At 44.3% G+C, this 23,216-nt stretch overlaps 1 protein-coding gene across 2 annotated transcripts in view; it reads right to left on the reverse strand.

Moving 5' to 3' along the window:
- Positions 1 to 1,402: 1,402 nt before the first annotated feature.
- The window catches only part of LHFPL4 (LHFPL tetraspan subfamily member 4), a 100,446-nt gene continuing 78,632 nt past the window's right edge, over positions 1,403 to 23,216 (reverse strand). Inside the window, exons 2-4 of one of the 2 annotated variants that reach the window (XM_089517575.1) lie at positions 17,943 to 18,179; positions 12,703 to 12,719; positions 1,403 to 3,070 (exon numbers count right to left, since the gene is read on the reverse strand). In XM_089517575.1, the coding sequence (XP_089373701.1) occupies positions 3,062 to 3,070; positions 12,703 to 12,719; positions 17,943 to 18,179 (263 nt within the window). In that variant the 3' untranslated portion in view covers positions 1,403 to 3,061. The remainder of the gene's footprint in view (positions 3,071 to 12,702; positions 12,720 to 17,942; positions 18,180 to 23,216) is intronic. The other variant, XM_089517585.1, reaches the window with a different exon arrangement.

Consider the following 23,216-nt stretch of genomic DNA (forward strand, 5'->3'; position numbering starts at 1 on the left):
ACCCTGGTCTCCAGAGTCATAGCCCAATGCTCCAACTACTAGACCACGATGGCTTGGGGCAGGGGAATGGATCAGAAAAAAGATCTCTCAGTGCCACAGTCTATTTAGCACCATCTCCCTCCCCAGCAGCTATTAAACAACAGATGGTCCAACCACAAGTCTCCTGCTGTTGCATCTTTCTATATCCCCAGTCTTTAATGCTACAATAGGTTTTTCTTCTGGCTCATGGGTTCCCTTCACTTGTAGGTTTAGGCTCTAGAAAGGCAAGTCCAATCCCTTTGGGGGCCTTGACCTGTCATAGGCTACTCCCCAAACTAAAATGGCCAGAGGCCCACTTCCGGTTTTGTAAAAAAATAAAAACGCCAAAGAAGTTGCAGGGTGTGCACACAGTGTTTTAGAGAAGGAATACCTTTCCTGGAGGATTCCAGTTAGCATAATTATTTTTAGAGTGTGTATATGATGGAGAGGAGATAATCTTTTGGCCATGTTTGTGGACTTCTGGGCAACACAAAATCAGACAGGGGTGTGTATTTTGTCCACCTGAGTGCCAGACTAGTGTTACTCAAAGTGGTGGTCTGTGGACTGGTGTCACTCAGTGTGCCGTTGGCTGGAAAGAAATATACAATTGTAGTTAATGGGCACAAATATGCTGCTGGTTCTTGGCACACTGGGGTGCAAACACCCTGCCAGTTCACCACATCAGATAGCTTCAGAACTACCACTGTAGGCTGTCTTTTATGTTTGTAACTGGACCCTTCATACCATTTACATAAGATTGGTCCCACCACTTGACAAGGGTGAAGTGGCTCATTGCAGGCATCAGATTTTGGATTACTCTTAAAAGGGTGGCAAATGGTCTGTTCAGATTATCCTTTTACTACCATGCAGGGCATCCTTTGGAATTTCAGCCTTGGACACCACAATAAGCCTAAGCAATGTTGGCATTACGTCCTGACATCTCCTTTGGTTATATGGCCTTTTTTCTTCTCCTCCCCCTCTTTTTCTTTCTTGGCAATGACTAAAACATTTTCTCTCTCTACCTCTTCTGTGGTCATCTTCAGGTTGGAGAAAAAGGGGACCCTAAGGCTTGTTGCCAAGGCAGCTATTTCTTGCTTCACAGGCATATAATGTCAATAGCTACTGTGAGGGGGGAGAAGGAATAATGTGACAGAGGAAAAGGGAACCCCACAGACTGACAAATTCTCTCTCCCACTTTGTGTGTCCGTGACACTAGCACAGACCACTGGGTCTAAGTCTAGAGAGTTTATCACACGAAGGAGATTGGGAGTTTATTCCATGAACATCCTGGAAAAATCGCGTAATTACGCAAAACGATTTCACACATCACACAAAACCTGTCATTAAAACGCACATCTTTTTACTTCCGGGATTCCAGTGACAATGCATTTCCAATATCACTTTATTTGCACAATTGGGTGTGATAATCATTCACGCAATTACTTGCCATTTTTGCTTTATTTGCGGGATGCTTTAAATGCACTTTAATCTCTTTTTAATACTGAAATTAGCCCCAGTGTGATAAACTCCTAGGTTTGGCCTCATCCTAGTCTGGATGTCTCTCCTGCGTGTAATCCGAGGCTCAGCTTGGAGGATGCACTGTTTAGGGTCAACTGGTTGCAATTGTGGCATGATTTCAATATTCACCTCAAACTGCATGTTGGGGAGGGGAGGGGGGAGTTTGGCTTAGCCAGTACACTGCTGTCTGGAGGAGCAGACATCTAGGACAGGGCATTGCTGTCCTGTTTTTCGGAGTCACTGAGAGTGGGAGGAGAATGGTTGGGGTGGTGGGTTCTTGGATGCTTGCCCCTCCTGCTCTTTAATCCACTACACAGGATACTGAGGATGCTAATTCCTGCAGGAGGAGGGTGCAAGAGCCACATCTTCTCACCTGAAGGACTGTGTCCCAAGGAGGGAAGTGGAGTTAGGCATGTGCCTCTGAACCAAACTGTGGCCTCCAAAGGCATCTGGGGAAGTACACTGAAGCCTACAAGAGCACATGCTACCAACTCCTTTCTTTCAGTTAGTCTCAAAGGCGCTACAAGATCTCTCTACATATTGTTGCCACAACTGTGCAGATTGTCATTCCTGCCAGCAGCCAAGAGGAGAATCTTGCCTCTACCCTTGCTTCCCCTTTGCCTCCTTCCTCCCCATGCTCTCCTAATCAGGTGGGACCTGTCCCAAGATTACATTCAGTGTTAGAAGAGTCTCCTTGCCTAGGTTGAGATGATGGGGCACCCTGTGGCAAACAAAGATCCCATTTTTCTGTACGCTTTAAGGTACGGCTGCATTACCTGGGCAGAATGAGTGGAGAATGCAAAGTTCTGGTGGCTGAAATCCCGCAAGAGAAGGGGATTCAATGCTCACCTTTACCCTGTTCAGAGACGGTTTAATTTACACACAAAAGTATATCAAATGGATCAGTCTTAGGTGCTGGGCAGCCCCAGACGTACAGGTGAGCAAAGTTGCCAAAAGGTTAAAAATGGGGGTGGGGGGGAGATGAGGCAAAGAGGTGTCCCTGGTGGAGTCTATTGCAACAGTAGCATCTTGGCACCAACCAACTCTTGGTTTTTGGGGTGAGGGTGGCACGGCAGGGTGGGGAGGAGGGGGCACTGGGAGCTTTTCCTGGAAAGGCTGGGTCCTGCTGAGAAGATTTAGTGTCTTTTTTTTAAAATCCCAGGGGACATCATTGCTTTGAAATACAAATGGTGGTGTTCACATTTCCTCTCCTGCAAAACAATCCAGTTCAGGGTGGATGGACTTAGATCTGTGGGTCAAACTTCCGTCCAGCAGCCAAACAGCAGAGGGGGCAGGAGCTGAAGCTGGCGAATCGGGAGGGGTGGAGGTGTATCTGGAAGTGGCACAGCGCAGGTGAGGAGGTGAGAAAATTCGGAGACTTCAGAGTTGGATGGTTTCATCTTGTGTTTCCCTCCCCCCCTGTTGGCAGCAGCAAAGGAAAGGCAGTGAGGGAGGCGGGGAGGGATGGAGGGATGAGTCCAGTCCAGATACCAATGAGTGTTGGGGCCCTCCTGCCTCTTCTACATTATATCCTCTGTGGAGAAAAGACAAGAGTGTCAATAACACAGTGCTTTATGCAGGATTTCACAACAGTAATAGGCAGTTTGTTGTTGCTCTTGGCCTCGACTCATGGTGATCCTGTGGATGAGACATCTCCAAGCCCTCCCCACAACCTTCACTGCTCTGCTTAGGTCTTGCACATTCAGGCCCTCTCTGACTGAGTCTATACATCTGGTAAGTGCTCTTCTTTCTCTTTCTACTGCCCTCCACCTTTCTAAGCATTAATATCTTTTTGAGTGTGTCATGCTTTCTCATGATGTGACCAAAGTAGGATAGCCTCAGTACTGAGCATAATTCTGTACAGCAACGGGAGAGCGGACAAGTGAAGTTCTAATTTACATAAACATTACTCAAACTCAGCATCAAGAGAAGCTGAATTATGCACATACTGTTTGCTGATTTTATGAGATCTTGTTTCTGTTGGTCATGTGAGGAAAAGTGTTAGGACATACAGTATGTCACTTATTGAAAGCTTGACTACTGGAAATCTTTCAATCTCACCAGGCACAATCATGGCCTTGAGACAAAAGCAGTCACCTTGTGGCCTTCCAGAAACTTGTTAAAAGAGCCTCCCCATCCCACATTGTGAGCTGTGCTGTGGTGAGGGCCAATGACAGTTGTTGTTCGGGTTTATTTTTAAAATGAAATTGAGAATATTTAGGTCTGTGCCCAACATCACATACCATTCAACTGTAATACAAAATGAACCCCCTCAGGAGGTTCCTCATCATCACATCTTCAGCTAGGTGATGTCCACATCAGGACTAGTTAGATCAAGCCGTTTTTCAGTAATCCAAAAGTGGGCAACCTTTTTCAGTCTTGGCCAAATTCAAAGAACATCTTTTTGCTGGAGACAGGGAAGAGTGTATTTATTTATTTATTGGATTAATATCCCGCCTTTGTCCTAAAATGGGATTCACTCAAAGAAAGTGGCAAAAGAATGGAATAAAAAATGCCACCATATTTAATTTTGAAGCTTTTGCTCCCAGTAACTAAACCACAGGAGAGGAATATCAGATCTTTTAGGATGGGAAATCTTTCACAATGATGGTGTTACAGAGAAGGAGCATGGCAATCTGCAAAAACTGGCTTTAGCCCCCAGCAGAGCCAGCTTGCTTTCACCCTTTGCCCCTATATCAGGATTTCTGAAGCACCACACCAACTATTGGCCACGAAAGGCAAATTCGCAGTCACATTTATTCTTTCAGCTTTTCTCCTATTCTTAATTCTCGACTGGTTTAGATCTTACTTGTCTGGCAGATCTTTTGCAGTAGTTGCAGGGGGTCAGACTTCTTCTCCTGTTCCCTTATCTGTCGGAGTTCCCCAGGGCTCTGTTCTGGGTCCCCTTCTGTTTTCTCTCTACACACTGTCCTTAGGTAACCTCATCAGCTCTTTTGGCTTTTCCTACCATCTGTATGCCGATGACACCCAGTTGTATCTTTCCGCCCCTGACCTTTCTCCAAGGCTTGAACGGCAAGTTTCGTCTTGTCTCACAGCTGTCTCGCAGTGGATGCGCCATCGGCGTTTGAAGCTCAACATGTCCAAGACGGAGCTTCTTGTCTTTCCTCCTAAGCCCACCCTTCAACACTCCTTTTCTGTCTCTGTGGACAACATTTCTATTCAACCAGTCCAGCAAGCCCACAGTCTTGGTTTTTTCTTTGATTCTTCTCTGTCGTGTATCCCTCAGATCCAGACCACAGCCAAGGTTTGTAGATTCTTTTTATACAATATTGCCAAAATCCGACCATATCTCTCCGCCTCTACTGCCAAGATCCTGGTCCATGCCCTAGTGATCTCACGACTCGATTACTGTAACGTCCTCCTGGCTGGGCTTCCTCTTTCTCACCTCCGTCCTTTAATCTCTGTCCAGCATTCAGCTGCACGCATTATCACTTCCACCCACCACTCTGACCACATCTCTCCTGTGTTGGCATCCCTTCACTGGCTCTCCCTCCCTTTCCGCATTCAGTATAAGCTCCTGCTGTTGACGTTTAAAGCCCTCCATGGGCTGGCCCCCCCTTACTTATCAGACCTTATTTCTCCTCACCTTCCCACTCGGGCCCTCCGTTCTGCTAGTCAAGGTCTGCTGTCTCAGCCCAGGATTTCCTCTGCCCCATCCCGGATTCGCCCCTTTTCACTTGCTGCCCCTCACTCCTGGAACCTTCTTCCCCCACAAGCAAGAGCCATCACTTCTTTAACCAGCTTCAAAACAGAGTTGAAGACCATCCTGTTCAGGGCAGCGTTCCCAGGCATTGCATAATTGTCACTTGCTATTTGTTGTTTCTTTTCTTGCCTGTTTTATTGAATCATTTCCTGTATTGCTATGTATTTTATATGTATTACCCTTCCCCACCACCACTCCCTTCTCCTTTTGTGTCGTGTCTTTTTAGATTGTAAGCCTGAGGGCAGGGAACCGTCCAATTAAAAGATTGTATGTACAGCGCTGTGTAAATTTACAGCACTTTATAAATAAAGGTTAATAATAATAATAATAATAATTAATGGTGGGTTCAAGGGTTTAAAAACATCTCTCCCTCATGCCATCATCCTGCTCTAGCTTGGATGCATCCAAACTTTTTTTTAATCATCTGCACAAGGGCAAACTATGTGACACTTGACAAACACGGGCAGCCCAGTGACCAACTCAGAACTGGTGCATGGTACAATCTTCCTTATGAACACAGTTCAGGAGAATATATTACTTCATTGTAGTCAGAGGCTGAGAACAATAACAGAAATAGGGTCTTGCCTGCCAAGATAAAACCATTTAATTTGAAAGAAGCAAGGAAAGAGGGAATACTTCTAGTAGTGACTGCAAAAGGTGCTTTTGGCCTATTAGGATCACACAGATATTCATTATTTTATATCTTTGCTCCTGCAAAAAATAAGAACCTACCGGGACTTCGTCTAAGGCGAGTTAATAGCTGCACAAAGGGGCTGATCAGCAAGATGCCATCTGTTGCTGTCAGGTTATTCCATTTTGGACTGTTGGGAGACTGAGTACTTGGCTCCTTGCCCTGCAGGATATCAGCTGAGTGCTTGGCTAGTTGAAGTCCACCAGTTTAGCAGGCTGCTACCTCCTGTGAGGATGGTTTTAATCCTGGCCTAGCCCATTAGCCCTAGCCCTTAACTGTTTGCTCATATTCACTCCCTACAATGTATGGAGGGGGATAGAATCTTCCCTACTGGCCTGCACTCCAACATCAATGCATTCAGCAGAATGTCAGAAAAGAGAGTTGATGGACAGAAGATGCTGGCTCCCCCATTACCTGGTGAACATAAGTGTGCACAAATGGAGAGCTTGAACACTGTGAGTTACAAGTAACACAGTTACAGGTTGAGTCTCCCTTATCAAGAATTTCTATATCTGAAATACTCCAAAAACCAACACTTTTTTCATGGTTGGCTGAGACAGTGACATTTTTACTTTCTGATGGTTCAGTGTACACAACAGTCTTTATAATTGTATAAAATTGGCTTCAGGCTATGTGTAAGTTGTACATGAAACATAAATGAATTTTGTGTTTAGACTTGGGCCCCATCTCCAAAATCTCTCCCCCCCCCCCCTCTCTCTCTCTCTGTGTATATGCATATGCAAACACAGGTTCCAAAATAAAATAAAAAATCCAAAATCCAAAACACTTCTAGTCTCAAGGATTTTGAATAAGGGAGACTCAACGTGTATCTTCACAAATATATTTTTGAAGTGACAACAAAGGGCACAAGGATGTTACATTTTTAAAAATGGGGTATAAAGTTCTAGTGAATAAAGGTGGCATATACATAAAACTTTATTATAATATTATTATTATGTTGTAGAAGCAGCAATAAAGAGATAGGTTTTTTAAAAGTTAGAGGGGTCACTGTGTGAATGAGAAGTTGAATTCCTCCCTCCACAATGACCAGTCAAAGACATATGCTGTCCTATGTCACTAACAGGATGCTGTGATTACTTTTACATCCTCCAGTTACTATTAAAATAACAATTTTACCTGATTTCACAGGGATTTTTCAAGTTTATGCTATTTGCTTGTCAGTGTTAAACATTGCTGTAGCTGCATTGACCATAACATCCAAAGTCAATATTTTGGTGACACATGTATAAGCCCAGGGAGAACCAAACTGGCATAATGGTTGGACTATGACACTAGAGTCTAGGGTTCAAATGCCCATTCAGTCATGAAACCTTGGACAAATCACACTCTCTCAACCTCCACCTACAATGAAGCCTCAGAGGATGGCAATGAAGGAACTGGGCAGCCATTTTGAGTGGTGAGTGTTTGATTTTTTTAAAAACTCTGGGAGGGTGTGCTTGTTGCTGAGGGGGTGGAGCTTCTGTGAGTCACATCTGTGAGTCACTAGGGGGTGCAGCTAGCAGACTAACTCTATATAACTCCTCCCATAGCCCTTTCAGACCACTTCCTGCCACAGAGAGGAGAAGGAGAGAAGGAGCTGGGCAGCCATTCTTTTGATCCAAGGAACAAGCTAGCAGCCGGGACATCCTTATAAAGTTATATTCCCAGTAGATTGAGCTCGCTGCCAGAGACTGGTGAAAAGGCCAGATTATCAGGGGCCTTAACGTTGGTGTTTACCAGAGGATTTTTTGAGGAGGAAGCCCACAGTCCTGTTTCACTAATTACTAAAGCCTTCTCAGTATAGATTCTTGGATCATGGGCTGCGGTTCCATGAGGAGGGACTTTTTGCAATGAACAGGTTGCATCTCACACCAGTTGGGAGAAATGTTTTTGCCAACAGTCTCAAGAATTTGATCAGGAGGGCTTTAAACTGAGTTTCATGGGGGAGAGAGACAATATTAAGGAAGGCAAAAGGGCTGGAGAAAAAAGTCAAACTGACACAGAGGAAACAAGACAAATAGTGCAAGGATCCAACAGTGGGAGGCAAAAAAACCTGCACAAGCAGCAAGTAAAAGGGAACCATGGTCTGTGATGTCTCTACACTAATGCACAGAGCATGGGAAATAAGCAAGATGAACTCGAACTCCTAGTACAACAAAGCAAATATGATATAATAGGCATCACTGAAACCTGGTGGGATGAGTCTCATGATTGGAATGTGGAAATAGAGGGCTATAACCTTATTAAGAGAAATAGGCCAAACAGGAAAGGAGGAGGAATAGCATTATATGTCAGAGATATTTACACCAGTGAAGAGATCCAGGACATCAATCATGGAAGCCAGGTGGAGAGCATCTGGATAATAATTAAAGGGGAGGGAAACAACAAGGATGTTATGGTGGGAGTCTACTACAGACCCCCAAGTCAGACGGAGGAATTGGATGATGTCTTTCTAGAACAGATGACCACACACTCAGAAAGGAGAGATGTAGTAGAGATGGGTGACTTCAACTATCCTGATATTTGCTGGAATTCAAACTCAGCCAAATCCTCAAGATCCAGCAAATTCCTCACTTGCCTGGAAGACAATTTCATGGTCCAAAAGGTGGAAGAGGCAAAAGGGGGGTCAGCTATTTTAGATCTGATCCTAACCAACAAGGATGACTTGGTTAATGGGGTGCAAGTGGTGGGATCATTAGGTGGAAGTGACCATGTTCTCTTGGAGTTTGTTATACAATGGAAAGGAGAAGCCAGGCAAAGTCAGACACACATTCTAGACTTTAGGAGAGCGTATTTCAGTAAACTTAGAGAAGTATTGAGGGCGATTCCATGGTCAGAAATACTAAAAGATAAAGGAGTTCAGGACGGATGGGACTTTCTCAAAAGGGAGATACTGAAGGCACAATTTCAAACAGTTCCAGTGAGAAAGAAAAACGGGAGGTGTCTCAAGAAACCAGGATGGATGACTAAGCAACTTTCAATGGAGCTAAGTTTGAAACGGAACAAGTATAAGAAATGGAAAAAGGGGGAAATCACGAAAAAGGAATTCAAAGAAATAGCAGGCATGTGTAGGGGTAAAGTCAGAAAAGCTAAAGCGCAGAATGAACTCAGGCTTGCTAGAGAGGTTAAGAACAATAAAAAGGGCTTTTTTGGATATGTCCGCAGCAAAAGGAAGAAGAAGGAAACGGTAGGGTCACTGCGTGGAGAAGATGGCAAAATGCTAACAGAAGACAGAGAAAAGGCAGAATTATTCAACACCTTCTTTGCCTCAGTCTTCTCAGAAAAGGCAAAGGGAGCTCAACTTGAGGATAATGGAGCAGAGGACAGAATAGGGGAATTTCAGCACAGAATAAGTAAAGAGATAGTAGAGGAACACCTTGTTAATCTAAATGAATTTAAGTCTCCAGGACCAGATGAACTACATCCAAGAGTACTAAAGGAACTGGCAAATGTAATATCGGAGCCATTGGCAATAATCTTTGAAAACTCCTGGAGAACAGGAGAGATCCCAGCTGACTGGAGGAGGGCAAACGTTGTCCCCATCTTCAAAAAGGGGAAAAAAAAGGATCCCAACAATTATCGTCCAGTTAGTCTGACATCAGTTCTAGGAAAGATTCTGGAGCAGATCATTAAACAGAGAGTCTGTGAACATCTAGAAGGCAATGCCATAATCACAAAAAGTCAACACGGGTTTCAGAGAAACAAGTCATGCCAGACAAATCTAATCTCTTTCTTTGATAAAATTACCATCTTGGTAGATGGAGGGAATGCTGTGGATATAGTATATCTTGATTTCAGTAAGGCCTTTGACAAGGTTTCCCATGACATTCTTGCAAACAAGTTTGTAAAATGTGGGCTAGACAAGGCAACTGTTACATGGATTTGTATTTGGTTGACTGGCCGAACCCAAAGGGTGCTCAACAATGGCTCCTCTTCATCCTGGAGAGAAGTGACCAGTGGGGTCCTGGGGCCAGTGCTAGTCAACATCTTTATCAATGACTTGGATGACAGAATTGGGGGCATACTCATCAAATTTGCAGATGACACCAAATTAGGAGGAATAGCAAATACCCCAGAGGACAGGATCAAGATTCAAAATGACCTGAATAGACTAGAAAGCTGGGCCAAAGCTAACAAAAATGAAATTCAACAGGTAGAAATGTAAGGTACTGCACATAGGGTGGAAAAATGAAATGCACAGATATAGGATGGGGGACATCTTGCTTAAGGAGACTACATGTGAAAGGGATCTAGGAGTCCAAGTAGAACACAAGTTGAACATGAATCAACAGTGTGATGTGGCATCTAAAAAGGCCAATGCAATTTTAGGCTGCATCAATAAAAGTATAGAGTCTAGATCAAGGGAAGTAATAGTGCCACTATATTCTACTTTGGTCAGGCCCCACCTGGAATATTGTGTCCAGTTCTGGGCACCACAATTCAAAAAGGACATTGAGAAACTGGAGCGTGTCCAAAGGAGGGCGACTAAAATGGTGAAAGGTCTGGAAACCATGTCCTACGAGGAAAAACTTAGGGAGCTTGGGATGTTTAGCCTGGAGAAGAGAAGGATAAGAGGTGATAGCCCTGTTTAAATATTTGAAGGGATGTCATATTGAGGAGGGAGCAAGCTTGTTTTCTGGTGCTCCAGAGAACAGGACCCGGAACAATGGATGCAAGCTACAGGAAAAGAGATTTCACCTCAACATTAGGAGCAACTTCCTGACAGTAAGGGCTGTTCGACAGTGGAACACACTCTTTCCTCGGAGTGTAGTGGAGTCTCCTTCTTTGGAGATCTTTAAGCAGAGACTGGATGGCCATCTGTCGGGGATGCTTTGATTTAGATTTCCTGCATGGCAGGAGGTTGGACTCTATGATTCTATGATTCTATGAATGTCAAACTTCCTCTGAAGAAATTTGCTAAGAAAACCTCCTGATAGGTTTTCTTCAGGGTCGCCATAAGTCAGAAATGACTTGAAGGCACACAACAACAACAACATTTATATGGCCAATTAAATTTTACACCTTTTGGTTGGTCTGTCAAAGGTATCACTACAATATGGTCTTTGGATTTTATTAAACCGAACGGATATTTAAAAAATGAAATGAAAAGTAACAACAAAGTAATATGTAATGCAGCAATGTACCTTTTAAACACTGAACCAGGTAACACCAACAGAGAACCGGTCAAATACTAGTTTGACAGGTCACTAGTAACTAATGAGTTATGGTAAAAATTGCTTTTAAAAAAGGAACTCTCCAGGCTTTGTACAAATGTACACATACAGGATCTACTTTCTGATGTTCCAGGGAATGTGTGAAATGAGAAGACACACAGTCTGAAAGGACATATGAGTGCTGTAGGCAGTGCCAGAAGGTTAATGAGTGAACAGCTTGAAAAAAACTCTTCATTCAAGAAACAAAAAAGTGACCATTGCCTCTGAAGGCTGTCATACTCAAAAATGTGGCAGGCTTTGTAATAGAAAACTAAAGTACGTTTGTAAATCTACACCAAAAAACCCTTGAGAGAACATTTGCCGTATTTATTTATTCATGTGTTCATTGAACACCTTATGATGCTTTTGGATTTTTGGGCTGGTTAGGGCTTAAACATCGCCTCCTGGGCTGTATCTGCACCACAAAAACAATCCAGTTTGACACCACTTTAGCTTCCATAGCTCAATGCTTTGGAATTCAGGGAATTGTGGCTCCAGAGCTCTCTGACAGAGAGGGCTAAATCTCTCACCAAGGTACAATTCCTAGAATTCCATTATAGCACTGAGCCATTGCAGTTAAAGTGGTGTCAAACTAGATTATTTCTGCAGTGTGGATGCAGCCCTGGTTTAGTACAGTTAGGGATGTGCAGCCAAATAAAGCCAAGGCTTGGATAACAGCCCCAAGGACATGATGTTTTGTGACTCAGAGAGGCCTAGCCAAAGATTAATTGGAAAGGTGCAGTTTAGAGACCTTTCTCTCTGTGTGGAGGGTATAAACAAGACATGCAGAGCCATTCATTGTGTGGGTTCTGTAAATAATGCCAGTTGACACCATTTCCATGACTTAATGCTATGGAATTCTGGGATTTGTAGTTCTCTGGCAGAGAAGGCTTGATTGTTCACAAAACTACAAATCCCAGCATTCTATTGCATTGCGCCATAGCAGTTAAAACAGTGTCAAACTGCATTTTTGCAATGCGGATCAAAACTTGGAGGGAAATGCTTGGGAGAATGGTAGTGGATTTCTGGAGTTCCCCTATGATTTGAAGGTAGCCTTGATTACTGGAGCTGTGTTAGTGGAAATCCCTTGTAAGATGAAGCCACAAAGGATGAAGGGCCTTGCAACAGAGATTTTTAGTGCCAAATGAGCATGAATAACCATGGGAACTAAGGGTTGCAACTGCAGAAATCCTGTGACTTTTAACTCAATTTCCTAAGACAGAGACAGACAGGGGTTGAGACAGCTGACTAATATTCATATGTTCAGTCTCTCATGCTCAGAGACATGTGTGCACATTCGTTCTTACAGGACAAAACTCTTTCATAGCCTTCTCTGAGTCGCATTCATTCAGTCACACTTATTTTCTCAGCTCCACACATTCCCTCACACATCAACAAGGTGATACAATCCTCTCCTAACACAACACACACATGTGAAGTGGGACACGACAGAACTGAGCTAGGGCACCCCACACACACTAAGAGGGGGGTAACAAAGAGCAGGCCACAACAAGGCCACATCAACACAAAGAACTTACCGCAGTGCCAACAAAATCTGTTGAAAATATAAAAAGAGAAAATTAGGATGGAACGCTGGTGTGCAAAGGTTCTCTAAGGTTGACTTGGGTGTATTTCCTCACTTAAAGGCTTCATTAGTTTCCTGACTGCCACTGTGGAATATGGAATATGACTGCAAAAGTGTCATGGTCAGGGTGACCAGGCATCCTCCTTTTCCATGTCCTACATTTCAACCTTTTGTCCAGGAGGAATTTCAAAATGTCCTCCATTTTGAGCATGACTAAGAAGCATGAATTTACATTTATATTAGTGTTTTTAGCTTTTATTTTGTAACATCCTATATATTCTTGAAAGCCCTTCTTTGCACTTATGATATCTGGACACCCTGGTCAGGAGCTGTCACTAGATTTACTGGGGACAGTTTGCCTTCTATCTGTTCTGCTCTGTGACTTTCAGCCCAATCCTTTGCCATAATTATTTAGAAGAAGGGGCTGTGAAATTCACCATGATTCACTTCTTGGTATGTATGTTTAAGGGCTTGTCTACATTGGCCAGGATACTCCAGGCTGCTCCCGGATTATTCTGACCCCAGAGTTGTCCCAGATTCCCCATTACCTCCACACTCCGGAGTGACATAGGCAGCTGTCTACACACACATTGTGCTGCTGCCATGAATTGTTCCCTGTGAGATCTGAAACTAGGTGCCAGCATTGATAACATGGCTGGGCACCTTACTGTGACTTCTGAGGAAACGACTTATACATGTGGCGGCAGCACTGGGTAGCATAGTGGGATTCACATGTAGACAGCTATCTGGCATCAGTCCAGAGCTCTCCAGATTTTCCTGTAAAATCCAGAGCCAAAGGTAAGTTTTAATTGTCTGATTTAGCCAGCGCTAGGGCAGATTTGGTGCAGAACTGGCCTTCCATCCAGAAGACAGTCTGCATTCAAACTGTGGCTTTGGCCCTGTATTGTGTAGACAGGTCATGGTGACAGCAGAAGGCAACTGGTTTCAATGGCCCACGTACACATGCCCTTAAGCATATAGTTTTAGTTTTAAGTCAGTAGCTTTTTAATGCTTTATTGGTTAAGCATTTCTTTAGCTCTACAGTGCCAGCCATGGGAGCATGGCCTTTCACACTACACAATAATAGTGCTATGATTCCCCTTTAACTGCCATGGCTGCAGCCTATGGAATCCTGGGATTTAAAATTTAGGGAGGGATACTTAAAATTCTCTAGTGCCTCACCAAACTACATAGGATGAAGCTGTGCCAGCTGAAATAGAATCATAACCCTTACATTTTAAAGTGTAATAGAAGGAAAGCAGCAAAAGGGCTATCCTCAACCTTCAGTGCAGCAATGAATCATTATTTTCTTAACATTTTTCTTTCTTTTTTTAAAATTTAACTTTATTTTTTAAAAATTATACGCCTACTCTCTTTCTAGCACTGGAGTGCCTATCTTTTTGAATGGGGCAAATGGCAATACGGCTCTTCCAAAGTTTTGGGAAATTATTTTTGGAACAATAATTCATAGAAATCCCACAGCCAGGATGTCCAGATTCTGGAAGCTGTAGCCCAAAATAACAACTTTGCCAAGTTCTCACTTATTCTCAACAGTGCTTATAATCTATTCCACGGAGGATAGGACTGCCAACTCTTCAGCTGGGCTCCTGTAGCTCCAACTTTGACAGCAATTTGATCCACTTGAATTCAGTAGCTGAGGCTTTCAAAAGAGGAAGAGAATAATAGCAACATGGGAAGCTGCCATATACTGCGCCAATCCATTGGTCTTTTTAGTTAGTACTGTGAACACTGACTGGCAATTGCTCCTCAGGGTTTCAGACGGGCATTCTTCCCTGCCCTACTGGAAGATGCCAGAGACTGAACCTGGTATCGACTGCATGCAAAGCATGTTCTTTTCCACTAAGCTGCATCCCTTGAGCAATCATTATTTGCAATTACTTGCTGTAAATCAAGCTTCCATTAAAGGCACAGTGGCAGATGTTGGTTGAAACACCGGGAGCTGATAATCGTATGGCTATCATGCTATTTTATTTATTTTTTTTTTTTTGAAAGGACTGTGGGAGTTTCTCAGAAAGCTGACATGTAGTTAGATTATGCATTTCTTATTTGCATAAGTCTTGGCAAGCTTCTTGCTTTTATGGGTTATCAGGTAGTAGCAGGCTAGTCGTTAGGGTGGCCATGTAGACTGCCAAGAAATAGGACAAAAAGGAAGCATGGACTGCATAAAATGTGCAGCTGGAAATTAAATGGAAATACAGTCCATCTCTTTGTTCTCCTAAGTAAGACTGTGATCAGCAACCTATCATGCCTGACTACTCGTTCTCCTGTCTATGGATTTTCCTGCATGAGTCAAAACGTCCATTCTCCCACCCCATCATGTTTGGATGATGCATGTCTCAAATCCTGGTTCTGGTGCAAGCAGTCCGGACAATGTCCAGCACATTCTGTATCAGAACCGGGTAAAACAGCCTTAAAACACATTAAAAATATAATTGTTACCCTGGATCCTCCAGGAAGGTCCAGAGCCCTCAGTCCTTGCGCCACTGTGGCTGTCTGCACAGGAATCCCACCAAGCTGGCCAGTGCATCCACCACCACAGTCCATCACTCGTTCTGAGAACAGAATGATGCATCCAGCATGTGATTTAGACATAGACATAGAATGTCACAGGGTGCCTCATTCTAACCTCAAAAGCAAGCAATGCAAGGCAACAGTGGCTGTAACAGGTGGCTCAGTGGGACGCCCATGCAGGTAGCCGCTATGGCATAGAAATAGAAGGCAAGGTAATGGGCGCAGATCAGGGCAGGTGTGGTGCCAGGATATTCCAGGATGCCCCCAGAGTAACCTGCTCTGTGCAGACAGGACCATTAGCCCTTGTAGATGGACAACCTCAAGACAACAGTGGCTCTCCCTTCTTATAGTTCTTTTTCTTTTAAATCAAACATGGGGCAAAGAGAAAAACAAAACAAGGATGTGAAATCGGAGGCTTTCATGGCCGGCATCCATAGTTTTTTGTGGTTTTCAGGCTATGTGGCCATGTTCTAGAAGAGTTTATTCCTGACATTTCGCCAGCATCTGTGGCTGGCATCTTCAGAGAAAGATGAAGATGCCAGCCACAGATGCTGACGAAACGTCAAGAATAAATTCTTCTAGAACATGGCCACATAGCCTGAAAAACCCACAAAAAACAGGGATGCCAGGTAGAAGATGGAGCCAACTTGTTTTCTGCTGCTCCAGAGACCAGAACATGAACTAACAGACTCAAGAAGAAAAATTTTGATGGTAAGTGTTGTTCCACAGTGGAACAGAAATTGCCTTGGAAGATGCTGGACTCTCTTTCTGAATGCCTTTAAACAAAAGGTTGGATGGCCATCTTTCGGAAGCCCTTTCATGGTGTATTCCTGCATGGCAGGGGGTTGGACTATGTAGCCATTGGGATCCCTTACAACTCTATGTTTCTAAACGTTTAAAATAAGGATTGTCCCCTGGCAGCCTTTCAAATAGACAACTGCACTCTCTAAAGTCGGACACAGGACCATCTTCCTGTGAGTCCAAACCAGTACCCAAACTTTGATCCTCCAGATGTTTTGGACTCCCCCAGAATTCCTGACTGCTGGTCAAGCTGGCTAGGGCTTCTGGGACATGAAGTCTAAAAGTCCTGGAAGACCAAAGTTTGGGATATCACTGGTCCAAAACAACACTCAAACCTTTGTCTTCCTTCCCTCCTCCACAACACATATACATACACAGCTTATGAATGGAGGGTAGGTGGGAGGTGCATCCATGGGTTTGTTTCATGTTCCTTGAGGTCCAAACAGGCTGGGAAAAGAGTCCATCTATGTGTTTCTTTCAGCACATCAAACTGGTTTCTGCTGGGCAGGTGCGGGGGGGGGGGGGGGCACTTTCATTCGACTCTTGGTTCCCTCATAGCTTTACTCTCGACTGCTGCTCCAGCATTTGGGAACCTGCTGGCAAGGCTGCCTTTTCTTAATCTAAACAGATGGACCAAACCCGGAGGCCAGGAGATTTCTTCTGATTAATTACATTTCCAATTAGCCACCTTAGGCTCTTCTGGCTTCCACCCAAGCCTCAGCAAAGCCAGGGGAAACAGAGAGAGTAAAGTCAAGGACCTATAACTCCAATTGCTATCTGAAGGAAAATATAATGGGGGAGAATTCCTATTGGGGGGGGGTTGAGGGCATTGCCCCCCAATAGGAATTCTCCCCCATGATATTTTCCTTCAGTCAACAAATTTCTAGCATTGCAGTAACTTTAAAATGTAGTGGTTTGAGTGTTGGTCTACACACTCTACACATTTGGACACCAAGGTTCAGTTCCACGCTTGGTCATGGAAACCCACTGGGTGACCGTGGGTGAGTAACATATTCTCAGCACCAGAAAACCCTGTGATAGGGTTGCCATAAGTCAGAAACGACTTGAAGGCACACAACAACAAAAAAGTTAAAGGGCATGCAATGCTACCAATGGAATGCAAATACAGCAAATATAAGAGATTAGGTATGAACAATTTTCAGTTATCTCACCCTCTCCAATGCTAGAAATTTGAGGACTAACAAATTTCAGGGCAAAACTCTTATCTGGGGAAAAATGCCCTCATTTTGCCCCTTGCCCTGCAGTAGTTACACTCCTGCTGGTGCTGCCTCAACAGAATGACAGCCAAAACACTATCAAAGACAGAACAACCAGCCAAATATCCATCCAGCAAGCTTTATGTCTATCTGGGTTGTCAGACCTGGAGCTCTCCATCAAAATTTGGCTAGCAAAGCTTGCAGAAATTACTCTTTTGGGGAGAGGGTGACAATTCCCGGAATCCCCAGCACTGAAGCTAGTAATGCTGGGTGTGTGTGTGTGTGGAATCTGGGAGTTAAAGTCCCCTTTCAATATGAACTTTTCCAAACTGTCTGTGGCAGAAGCAGAGGCTTACCCCTGTGGATTTGACACCCGGTGCAGATCATTTTAAAATACTTGTCTCTTGAACAGCCTTTTTCAGGTCTGGTGGAGCTGCTGGCCAGGTGGGGAAGGAAGTAGACTCCCTTTCCCACCCAACTAGCAAAGCCGCCATACCAAGAACTTCAGCATCTTATCCCACTAGCACACTGGATGACACTACGCTCTAAGGTATAACCAAGTGTGGTCCACACTCCCTGCACCCCCCTAGTATTGCCCTTGGTCTGTGGGAGGATGGGTACAAGTTAAGTGGGCAGCACTCACCTTTGTTCTCTGTTTTGAGTTCTTCGTGAAGCAGGTCATTCTGCCGGTTGCCGAGGACAAAGGCCAGGAAGGAGAGGATGAGGGCATTCAAGATGCCAATGATGGCCAGGATGTAAGCCCAGCGCACAGAGCAGTCACCCAGTGAGTACTTCCCCGTCTTCTCCCCACACATGTCCCTGACGGTCTCTGAATCCCAGCCATCTGGGAATATCATGCAGCCCAGCACCAGGCAGAGAGCTGGACAGACAAAAGAAACAGGAAAGGCAGGCAGTTAACATAAGAGAGCTGAGGTCAAGTGTTCTATCTGACAGGCAATAAAAGGTTCAGAAACAAGGACACAGTGGTAATTATTTGAAATGCAGGTGCTTACCAGGACATGCAATGTCCAAAGAGGGTCCAAAATGCAGGCAACTCTATTGCTCTGTCTCTCTATCTCTGTCTCCCTCTGTGTGTATGTGTGTGTTCACCCAGCAAAAGAATAGTAACCAATTCATTAGGGTCATTTGAGTGTCATAGTGTCATAAAACAGAGAGCAAGCAACAGGCAGTGCAGTGCTTTCCATATTTTATTTCCCCACTGAAATTTATTCTAGCACCATATGGGTACTACTAGTTACCACATTGCATTTTGTCTGAAATATCTGCAAAGAACACACTGCATAAGAAAGGGAAAGAAGATATAAAATGCCACAATCCCACCACCTCAGGTTTATCAAAGTGCTTCTTTGCCATTAAGGAGAAATATCAAAGCTCTAGCAGCCTTCATCTCCATTAAGACCAGGTATTTTGTAAAGTTAATGGGTCCTAATTGCTGTTATTATTACAGTTGTCCCTCCATATCCGCAGATTTTTTTTATCCATGGATTGGAGCATCCACGGCTTGAAAATATTCAAAAATATATAAATCCCCAAAAGCAAACCTTGATGTTGCCACTTTATTTAAGGGACACTATTTTACCATCTTTTGTATTTAATGGGACTTGAACATCCATGGATTTTGGTATCCACAGGGGGTCCAGAAACCAAACCCCAGTGGTTACCAAGAGCCCACTGTATGTGCCTTCAAGTCAACTTCCACTGATGAGGATCCTCCTGTAGTGTTTTTTTGTAAGATTTGTTCAGAGGAAGTTCACCATTGCCTTCCCCTCAGGTGGAGAGGGTGTGACTTGCTCAAGGTCAGCCAGTGAGCTTCCATGGCTGAGCGGGGATTTGAACCCTGGTCTCCCAGAGTCCTAGGACTGGAGGGTGGCTTTGGTGCGGTTTCTGGCTTCTTAGGATGCATGCATCATTTAAACAGCATACCTCCAAAGTGACCTGAAGCAGCTTTATTTTGGCCTGTCCGTTCAGGCCCTAAGGCTATCCATCCAGAATGCACTCTTCCTCTTTTCCTACTGCCTCCCTACCTTGCCTATTGTTTTTTCTCATTTTTGTTTTCTTAACATCCAGCTGTAAACCTGCCTTTGCATTTTCTTCAGTAATCATTCCACATCTTTTTTTATTTTCAGATGATAATATCATGTCATCTGTGTATCTTAAATTGTTGATGTTCTTTCTTCCTCCTCCTTCCTCCAAGTCTAATCCTACTTTACACATGATATATTCAGAGTACAGGATAAACAGGGTGATAAAATGCAGCCTTGGATTGATTACTTTGCTAACTGGAAACCATTCCTTTTCTCCATATTCAATCCTGATAGTAGCCTGTTGTTCTTAGTACAGGTTACATATCAGGACAATAAAATGTTGTGGCACACCCATTTCTTTAAGAGCGATCCATAGTCTTTCATGATTCTACAAAATCAAAGACTTTGCTATAATCTATAAAGCATAGATTGATTTTCTTTTGAAATTCTTTGTTGCAATATGTTTGCAATATGATTCCTAGTGCCTCTTCCTTTCCTGAATCCAGGTTGGTCACCTAGCATTTCCTGCTCCATATATGGTAAAAATCTTTGTTGTAGAATTCTGAGCATGATTTTGCTTCCATGGGAAATTAATGCAATGGTTCTGTGGTTACTGCAATCTCTAGGTCCCTTTCTTGGGGACTAGAATGTACATTCAGCATTTCAAATCTGTGGGCCATTCTTTTGTTTTCCATATTTGTAGACAGATTTTAGTTAGAACTAGTGTAGATTTTGTCTCTGTAGAATGAAGCAGCTTTATTGGTATACCATCTGTTCCTGATGATTTATTTTGCCCAAACTTTCTGGGGAGAGCTTCCACATTACTTTCTAAAACCATAGGTCCATTTTTATATGGTTCTTCTATGAGTGAATCTGTCATCCGTTCATCTCACTTATACCATTCTTCAGTGTATTGTTCCCATTGGCTTTTTATTTGTACTTGGGAGGCTCTACAGACACCCCCTTTTCGTGCCTGATCAGGGCTGCAGCAACCTCATGCCACAACCCTGATCCAGCCTTCTGAGGGCGGCTTCTTTTTGCGCCTTCAAAAGGGTGCCATAGTCGTGGTGCTGTGGCTATATGGCGTCCCTTCGGGGCTACATCATCTGGACACAGAGTCAGAGGTGCGCCATGCCGTCTGAAGCAGTGTGTGGCATCAGGGTGCCCTGGGGGTGGAGTCGGGTGTGCGTCATCAGTTTCCTCAATGTTTGTTTACTTTTCCCTTTGATTTCTCAAGTCTTGTGGAAGAAGTCTGCTGTTCTTCCTTTTTTGTTGTCACCTTCTATTTCTTTGCATTTTTATTATAGTAGTTCTTTTTGTCACTGTGCATAAGTCACTGAACAGTTGCATTCAGGGTTCTGACTCTTATTTCTCTCACCTTTTACTTTTGCTTCTTGTCTGTCCTGAACTGCTTGAAGAGTTTCATCTGTCATCCACTGAGGTTTCTCTTTCTTTTTTACTGCTGATAGTATCTTTTTGCATTTCTCCATGACAATGTCCCTGGCTTCAGAAAAGAGTTCTGGCTCCCCGTCAGTTAAGGCCTAATGATGCAAATCTATTTTTAACATTATCTTTAAATTCTAGAGGGATGTTCTTCAGATTGTTTTTTGGCATGAATGTTGGTTTAGTGTTTTTCTTTAGCTTTATTCTAATTTTTGATATTAGCAGTTCATGGTCTATGCCACAATCTGCTCCTGGTCTTGTTTTTTCAGAACAAATTGAGCTTCTCCATCTTCTGCTTCCAGTTATGTACTCTATGTTTGCAATGGAGAAACTGTCGGCCTCCCAAAATCCAGTCAGTTACTCTCCTGCTTCATTTCTTGATCCAAGGCCAAATTTTCCTACAGTCTTTTACTCTGCTCTGCTTCCAACGTTTGCATTCCAATCACCTGTGATTAACAAGAAGTCTTGTTTTGATGAATGATCAATTTCTTCCTGGGCTCTGGAACAGAATCTTTCAATTTCATCTTCTTCATTCTCTGCAGTTGGAGCATAAACTTGGATTAATTATATTGATGGGTTTTCCCTGAAGTCATATTTATATGATTCAGACTTTGCATTATATCTGTTGACGGCTTTTGCTGCATCTTTCCTCACTGTTAATGCCACTCCTTTTCTTCTTAGGTTCTCATTTCCTAAGTAAAACGCAGTGTAATTCTCTGACTCAAAATGTCCCATTCCTGTCCAGTTTAACTCACTTACCACAAGCATTGCAGTGTTTATACAGTTGGCCCTCCGTTTTCGTGGGAATCCGTTCTGAGGCCCCTGTGGAAACGGAGACTCGAGCTTATTCAAGCCCCATAGACTTGAATGGAATGCATGCCTGTGTATATGGCAAGAGCATGCACGACATTGCAAATAGCGGAGGTTGCCCCTCCACATGTATTCAAGGGTGCGGATCTCAGATCCGCACATTAGGAGGGGCAACTGTATATTCTACTTCTTGTTTTACTATGTCTAGCTTCCTTGTTTCATGCTTCTCACATCTCATGTTCCCACTGTATGTGTTGTGCCACTTCAAAAGAAGAAGAGCCCTCCCTCCAGTCCATCTGCCTTGGTCCAGGCCTCAGAGGGAGAGAAGAACCACTGGACCTCATCCCCTTTCCCACCACCATTCCCTTCTCCTTTTGTGTCGTGTCTTTTAGATTGTAAGCCTGAGGGCAGGGAACCGTCTAATTAAAAATAATAATTGTAAGCCGCTCTGATAACCATTAGGGCTGAAGGGCAGGCTATAAATACCATCAATATGGCGGTGGGAGAAGGGACTGGCGTTCCAGGGGAAGGCGCGATAGATGCATCATATCTATCTCGCCTTCCTGTCCCCCTCCCAACCTGAAGGACCTGAGGATCTCTCCAACCGTGCCACAAACCCTGTCGCTGCTCCTGTGCAATGCCAGGTCTCTTAACAACAAGACCCACATTCTCCAGGATTTGTTGGAGGACTCTAAGTGTGACCTGGCTTGCATTACCGAGACCTGGCTGGGGCCTGAAGGGGACGCTGTGTGGGCTCAGGCCCTGCCGGCTGGGTACTCGGTGAAGGACCAGCGCAGGTTAGGTGGGCGGGGGGGGGGAGTGGCCTTGGTACATAGGAACACCGTGTCCCTCTCCAGGAACCACATCCGACAGACCTCCTATATCGAGTGTATTTACCTGACCCTAAAGGCTAGGGACAGTCTAGGGATTCTGTTAGTGTATCGGCCACCCCGTGCATTAGCGGACTCCCTTAACGAGCTGACACAGCTGATCGCTGAGCTGATGTTGGAGGCACCCAGGCTTCTTGTCCTGGGTGACTTCAACATCTCCCTCACGGCCAGCCATATTCCATCCGGTGCGGCTCGGGAATTCATGGAGACCATGGCAGCCATGGGCCTGTCCCAGCTGATACAGGGTCCTACGCACTGTGCGGGTAATACCCTCGATTTGGTCTTCTGTTCGGAGGCGGAGAATCCGTGGGTGGAAATAGTTAATGTTTCCCCCCTGTCATGGACGGATCATTTCCTGGTAGAGGTGAAATTCAAGGCCTCTGCCCAGATCCCCCCCGGGGGTGGTGGACCTATTAGGATGGTCCACCCTCGAAGGCTGATGGAACCTGAGAGGTTCCAAGAAGCCTTAGGGGGGCTGACGGTTGGAGATGATGGCGACTCTGTTGACGCCCTCACCGGTATTTGGAATACCGGTCTTTCTAGGGCTATACACAGGATCGCTCCCAAGCGCCCTCTCAGGCTCGCTTCCAAGCGTAAGCCCTGGTATACGGAAGACCTCCGGGCAAGGAAGCGAGTTCTGCGACGGCTAGAGTACCGTTGGCGCAAACACCTTCGCTTACACAACAAGACTCTCCTAGACCAACTGTTAAAGGACTACAGAGAGGCAAT

Source organism: Sceloporus occidentalis, unplaced genomic scaffold (genome assembly GCF_023333645.1).
Source record: "Sceloporus occidentalis isolate IW3139 unplaced genomic scaffold, rSceOcc1.0.p SCAF_1, whole genome shotgun sequence".
Taxonomy (NCBI): domain Eukaryota; kingdom Metazoa; phylum Chordata; class Lepidosauria; order Squamata; family Phrynosomatidae; genus Sceloporus; species Sceloporus occidentalis.